At 50.1% G+C, this 6,515-nt stretch overlaps 1 protein-coding gene across 1 annotated transcript; it reads right to left on the reverse strand.

Moving 5' to 3' along the window:
* Nucleotides 1-2,075: 2,075 nt before the first annotated feature.
* On the reverse strand, nt 2,076-3,996 carry LOC127306251 (zinc finger protein CONSTANS-LIKE 16). The gene is made up of 2 exons (XM_051336875.2): nt 2,785-3,996; nt 2,076-2,701 (listed from the first exon to the last, which is right to left on the reverse strand). Exons 1-2 carry the CDS (start codon nt 3,844-3,846, stop codon nt 2,459-2,461), a joined length of 1,305 nt encoding a protein of 434 aa, XP_051192835.1. The 5' UTR covers nt 3,847-3,996; the 3' UTR covers nt 2,076-2,458.
* Nucleotides 3,997-6,515: the final 2,519 nt, after the last annotated feature.

Genomic DNA, 6,515 nt, shown 5'->3' on the forward strand with positions numbered 1-6,515 from the left:
TTGTTCATTTTATTGAAACTTGGGATGTTACAATGTGCCAAAGGGTCCCAATCTTGGTTCTCCATGTGTATATGTACTAAACAAACCTAAAAGAATGAAAAGTTACATTGGTGCACCCTCACGCGGAGAAATCTAGGGGGGTAGACCCACCGGGGCACACGTTCCGCTGTTTTGGGGGAGGAGGGGGATAACGACCGCCGGAGCACCGGAACCCCACCAAACCTTGCATGTGGACCTATGATATGTGTCAAAGTGTGGTGCAAGGTCTAATGGTGCAAAAGTAGCTCCCCTAAACCCTAAACCCTAAACTGGGGAGGCTTCGAGCCCTAAACCCCTCTAAATCCCTAAACCACGACGCCGGAGCTGCAGAACCATGCATCATAAACCCTAACCCTAACCCTAAACCCTAAACCTATACCTAACCATAAATACTTACCCTTTAACCTAAACCCTAGCCCTAGCCCCTAAACCCTAGCCCTAACCCTACACCTAACCCTAACCAGTAGATCAGGCACACCGTCGATCGTGTGATAATGGCTCTAGCTGCGGGTATATGTGCCAAAGGGTCCCAATCTTGGTTCTCCATGTGTATATGTACTAAACAAACCTAAAAGAATGAAAATTTACATTGGTGCACCCTCGCGCGGAGAAATCTAGGGGGTAGACCCGCCGGGGCACACGTTCCGCTGTTTTGGGGGGAGGAGGGGGATAACGACCGCCGGAGCACCAGAACCCCACCAAATCTTGCATGTGGGCCTATTATATGTTTCAAAGTGTGATGCATGGTGTAATGGTGCAAAAGTAGCTCCCCTAAACCCTAGACCCTAGCCCTCACCCTACACCGAACCCTAACCAGTAGATCAGGCACACCGTCGATCGTGTGATAATGGCTCGAGCTGCGGGTGTATGTCCTAAACAAACCTAAAAGAATGAAAATGTACATTGGTGCACCCTCGCGCGGAGAAATCTAGGGGGTAGACCCGCCGGGGCACACGTTTCGCTGTTTTGGGGGGAGGAGGGGGAGAACGACCGCCAGAACACCGGAACCCCACCAAATCTTGCATGTGGGCCTATGCTATGTGTCAAAGTGTGATGCAAGGTGTGATTCACCAAATGGTGCATGGCATGGATCCCCGGTCTGACATCCCTCACCTTCGGGCGATAACACTTAACAGATTCCTGGACGTGTACGGTGAAGTGTCCCGCCACGGGTATATCGGGGGCTAGACTGTGCCAAAGGGTGCCACACATGGTTTTCAATATGTCCATGGACTAAACAAACCTAAACCTATGAAAAGGTATATTGGTGGAACCTCGCGTGGAGAAATCTAGGGGGTAGACCATCCGAGGCCCACAGACAGCCGTTTTTAGGGGGGGAATGACCCCCGGAGCACGAATGCCACCAAAACTTGCAACTGGACCTAAAACCTAACCCTAACAAACCTAAAAGAATGAAAAAGTACATTGTGCACCCTCGCGCGAAGAAATCTACGGGGGTAGACCCGCCGTCCCGCTGTTTTGGGGGGAAGGAGGGGGACGGCCGCCGGAGCACCGGAACCCTGATATATGTGGGGGGATGAACATGGAGAGTAATTTTGTATTGCACATTGTCTAATAAATAGTCATCAAAAAGAAAAACTAATTAACAAAATAAATATAAGTATTAGATGAAATAAAATAGTTAGAAAAACAAATTAAATGGTTGTTGGCGCACGGCAAAGAATGCAACGCACGGCAAAGGAGGCTTTGCCGTGCACTATTCCTGGCCGCACGGCAAAGGGAGCACCACGGCAAAGAATGCAACGCACGGCAAAGAATGCAACGCACGGCAAAGGATCTTTGCCGTCCTGGCGTCTTTGCCGTGCGCTTCTGGAGGGCTTTGCCGTGCGCCAACGCGTTGCCGTGAGGCACTTCTAACTTTGCCGTGCGGCGATACTTTGCCGTGCGCCACCATAAAACTTTGCCGTGCTTTATTTCTTTGCCGTTCGTCCCTCTCGCGCCACACGGCAAAGAAATCTTTGCCGTGCAGTGCCTCACGGCAATGAAACGCTGCACGGCAGCGCCTGATTTTCCCGTAGTGTTACATATGTTACTTTATTATTACTCCAACCATGTACAAATGTACAGGCAGTACAACGTGCCATGAAGAACCACCTATCCTCTCTTGAAGCGAGAGAAAAGGTCGCAAAAAACGCCAAGCCAAATCATTTCTTCTCACGGTGAGCTAGAAATCTAAGAAAACCCTCGACCCCCTGCACCGATCTCCCAGTGCCGAAATCACGAGAAAAAAAAAGAACAAAGTCGTCTCTGACGAGCAAAACAGACACTAAAAGCAGCTTCGACAAGTTGTGTTTGTGTAATTTCATGCCGAGCCCGTGACGAGCACACGCATGAACGGTCGTACGTGTCGAGTTGACACGGACGGTGCAACGGACTAGACGTCCACAGACTGGCTAGCTCAGGTGACGGCGCACGGGGCGGCTGCGGCGGCGCCGGAGCGCTTGACGAAGCGGCCCTTCATCCGGGGCCGCTTCTCCGCGTTCAGCTTCCGCACCTCGTAGCGTATCTTCTTGGCGAACAGCCGCGTCCGCCGCTTCTCTCTGTACCGCGACACCCGTGCCTCCCGCCACCCGTCGGCCTTCGGTCTCGGCGTCCACGCCGCCTCGCCCTGCCGTCCTCCTCCTCCGGCAGTCCACATGCCCTGCACAGTACCATTCACCATGGTTATGTACAATCGCTTATACCCTACATAACGCACAATACGAAACTTAATCGTGCACGTACCGAGTGGTCGTATAGCAGCAGGTCGTCGAGCTGGCCGTGCGGCCGCCGGCCGTCGGTCCACGGCGAGCTGCCCCAGCTCTCGATGATTCCCTCGTAGTTGAGCCTAAGATCCAGGCTCCTCTTCAAGAACTGCGCATCATCAACGGCGTCGCCGCAGTTGCTCGCCGACGACGTCTTGTGCTCGAAACTATCGTCGTCGTCCACCAGTGTTGGCGGGCTGCCGTTAAACTCCGGTTTCATGTCCGGGCCAGACGCCAGCACGCCGTTGCTTTTACGGACAAGGCCGCCGTGGGCCTCCGCCTTTACCCGCCCGCCGTCTCCCGCCGGCGATATGAGCCCTAGGGCCTCCATGTAGAACGAGTCGCCCAGCTCGCTGCTGTCGTCCAGGCCCTGGCCGAGGAGGGCTTCCATGTCGGCCGCGAACTCACTGAGCTCGGCATCCGTCGGACCGAAAGTGGCAAAAGAATCGGGGAGCTCCTGCACGGGAGACGGCGCGACGATGGGCTCCTTCGTTTGTTCCACGGCGCCGTCGACATCATCCCTGCAGCTGCCCGAGGTCGTGGCCGCCGCGTCGTCAATTGGCAGCGGTGAGCAGAACTCGCCAAGAGCGGGGTCAAAGACCGGCACGCGGTACAGCAACTGCTCCTCCTCCGTTGCCCTGCGCTCGTCCGATGACTCTCCGGCGCCCACTTCGGGCACCACGAGCCGCCTCGAGAGCAGTTGACCGACGCTCTTCACCAGCGGCCGCCGAGTGCGCGCCTTCCGCTTCAGCCACGCGGGCGCGACGCGCAAGCGCTTGGACGACGATATCGTCGTCGTCGTCGTCACCTCCGCCACGCACTCGGCCTTGGGCGGAGACGCTGACGTCGCGCGCAGGCGGAGGCGCTCGTGGCGCCTGGCGAGCGGGTTCGCCGAGTGCACCGACGTGTCGCAGCTCTGGCAGAGGAAGGCATCGTCGGCGGCGCAGTACCACCGCGCCCGCCGCCGCATGCACGCGTCGCACGCGCGCGCCGACTTGCCACCCACGGCCCCGCCGGCCGCCTTCTGGTCCGAGCTACCCATCGATCTCTGCTACTAGCTCCCAACAGAACGAACAAAGAAGAATATCTCCACTGCAACAATCGATCCTACAAAATCTTTGCCGCAGACAAGCTTGTAGCTAGTATCGTATTACCACAGTGATGCTACGAGAGAAGATTGCAGCGACGAACATGACAAAAAAGCACCGCCGGATTTGGAATGCTATTTGAGCGGCATGGCCCAGCGTTGCCCTTTTCACCAGCGTGACCGAGTGAGCTTTGCGCTTTAGGCTTCTAGAGGCGGGACCCACCTCCTCACCTTATCCAGAATGTGATTGGTTTACTGCTAATACCTCATCCGATTCCATGATCTCCGATTGGCAGCGGCCAGATTTTGGCCGGGCCCACCTCGCTGGGTATCGACACGTCGGATGATGAGCGCCTCGCTGAAAAGCCATATCCTCAATGTATCCACATCAGCCATCACCTTCACGTAGAAATTAAGAAATGGGTGTCGCACCGGTAAACACAAGTACCCCCTCCATCCTGAAAAAACATCGCAAATTTATTAAAATTTGGATGTTGTATAGATACATCTAACAACAATGCTACATCTATGAAATTCTTTTACGGAGCAAACTTAGAGACGCGGCGTGGTTTTGCCTGACTGACGGGGTTGCGGAAGTTATTGTGATGTTGTCTCTCCCAAAGGTGTAAACGGGTAGGATAATTTTTAAATCTAATGTATCACCGAGTCCATTTTAAGAAATCCATATCCGATTTTTGAGAATCCGACGGATAAATATATCTGAATCCGTAAATGATGTTTGGATCTAGTGTAGGATATGGTGTAGCAAATAGCACACGGATATGGATTATCTGAAACATATTATGATTACCTGAATGCTTCAAACCGGATTATCCGATTATTTACTCAAAAGTCAATGCCAATCTAGTAAAATCATCAGTTAGTGAACTACCTAGTTTATTTTGCTACCATGTATGTTAAATTTATATTTATCCCATCAGGTGAATGCTCGGGTTTTAGTCTAAATCTTGACTCTTTTGTCTTAATTCATTGATTATTGTAGGGTTGAAAGGTTAAGTCCTCTAAACTCTTGCTAGAGTTATAGATCTCTACATATGAAAAAAAAATCGAGTATCTTTGTTTTTGTCGTAACTCCGCTATGTTTTCGATACGAATCTACGGTTGGATTTATCCACATTCAAATCCGCAACCGGTTATTATCCGCTCCACTTCGAATCCGAGGGAAAATGTATTAAAGGATATGGTAGATGCAAAATCTGATTCGATCCGGTTCGTTTACACCCTAGTCTGACACGATTTCACCATCAATTGCCACGTTAGTCCCAATATTTAATCCTTAACAAATGCTCCTGTAAATCTAGCATTATTGCATCTAAATTTAGATAAACCTACCACATCCTTTTGGGGCGAAGGAATACTATATACTACTTTCTCTGTTCCATGAAAGTCTTCTTAATTTTAGCAAAAATTGGATATATGTTGTTACTATTTAGCATGTAGATATATCTAAATTTATATAAAGATCATGGAAATATGTAACCCAGCCAGCGCCATTTAGATTCCGTACAGACATCGCCTGTGGCGTACGGTTAAAGGCAGCGTTTTCAAATGACGAACTATGGTTATTCTCTGCAAAGCTCAACGCCAAACCTGTCGTGCCATCCTGCAAAATACAGCTTGCACTGCCACACCATTATTTTCAGTGATAAAGAGAACCCTGGATTATTATGCTTGGAGGAAACATTTGATTCTCTGGTCCAGTGACTTTAGATCGCATCGATTGCAGAAAATAGTTGAGTTACGTACCAGGGAAATAATCCAGGCTGCCTTGGAACGTACCAAAGAGTCAGATATGTCAGCATGGGTTCAGAAAAGACCCGGACTACATGGACATACCAGCATTACCAGCCAAATACCAAATCTGTCAAGCTCGGATAATGTTATACTCTGTATGTTTTGTTTCCAGCGGCGTATAGGTTAACCTTTTCCTTTGTAATTCTCTGTATATGTTTGTGTTTTAGATTTATAGCAGACTTGCAGACTGACTTACTACAGAAACATGTACCAATGCATTTGGCACTGGCTTAGATGCTTTGGGAAGAAGAAAAGATGCATGGTAGCAGTAGGTATTGCTGCAGTGTCGTTTTTGGGGGATTTGGAAAGCTAGAAATTATGCATGTTTTCAGAATGGTTGGCCAGCTGAACTAATATCGGTTGTTTTTACTACTGGCCTCGCTGGTGGAGCTCACTGCAGGTGAAACCGGTCCCAAAAGACAAAATCATCTTCTGCGCCAAGCTTTTGGAATGGGTAGGACGGGACATCTTCAGGGCAAGGAGGAGCTGGGCGCCATGGATCCTGATGCTAGAGGTCCGAAAAATAACATTTGCAGGGCATGAAGGCTACAAAAATGCATCGAGCTGGTCGTCTTTTTGTTCCAGTTCAGGATTCAAAACCCTGTTTGTTGTTGCTGCAAGTGTTGAGACCGGAACTTTGTAGCTTTGATTTCCTTAATGAAATCGGGGAAACCATCTTCTTGTCTTAAAAAACTAGAAGCATGTCAGTTATTTTGTTACAAATACCGGCTCCGTAACAACATAATGTCGTCGTTCAGATAAGTTTGGCCTTGTTTCATCAACCCTACAGATACTGCACTGATGAGTCC

Source organism: Lolium perenne, chromosome 6 (genome assembly GCF_019359855.2).
Source record: "Lolium perenne isolate Kyuss_39 chromosome 6, Kyuss_2.0, whole genome shotgun sequence".
Taxonomy (NCBI): domain Eukaryota; kingdom Viridiplantae; phylum Streptophyta; class Magnoliopsida; order Poales; family Poaceae; genus Lolium; species Lolium perenne.

Excerpts from the sequence above, each read along its gene's own strand:
- LOC127306251 (XM_051336875.2), bottom strand. The coding sequence starts at position 3,846 with ATGGGTAGCTCGGACCAGAAGGCGGCCGGCGGGGCCGTGGGTGGCAAG. Across the intron at positions 2,702-2,784 it reads TGCTGCTATACGACCACTCG|GGCATGTGGACTGCCGGAGG; the intron begins GTACGTGCACGA and ends GGTACTGTGCAG.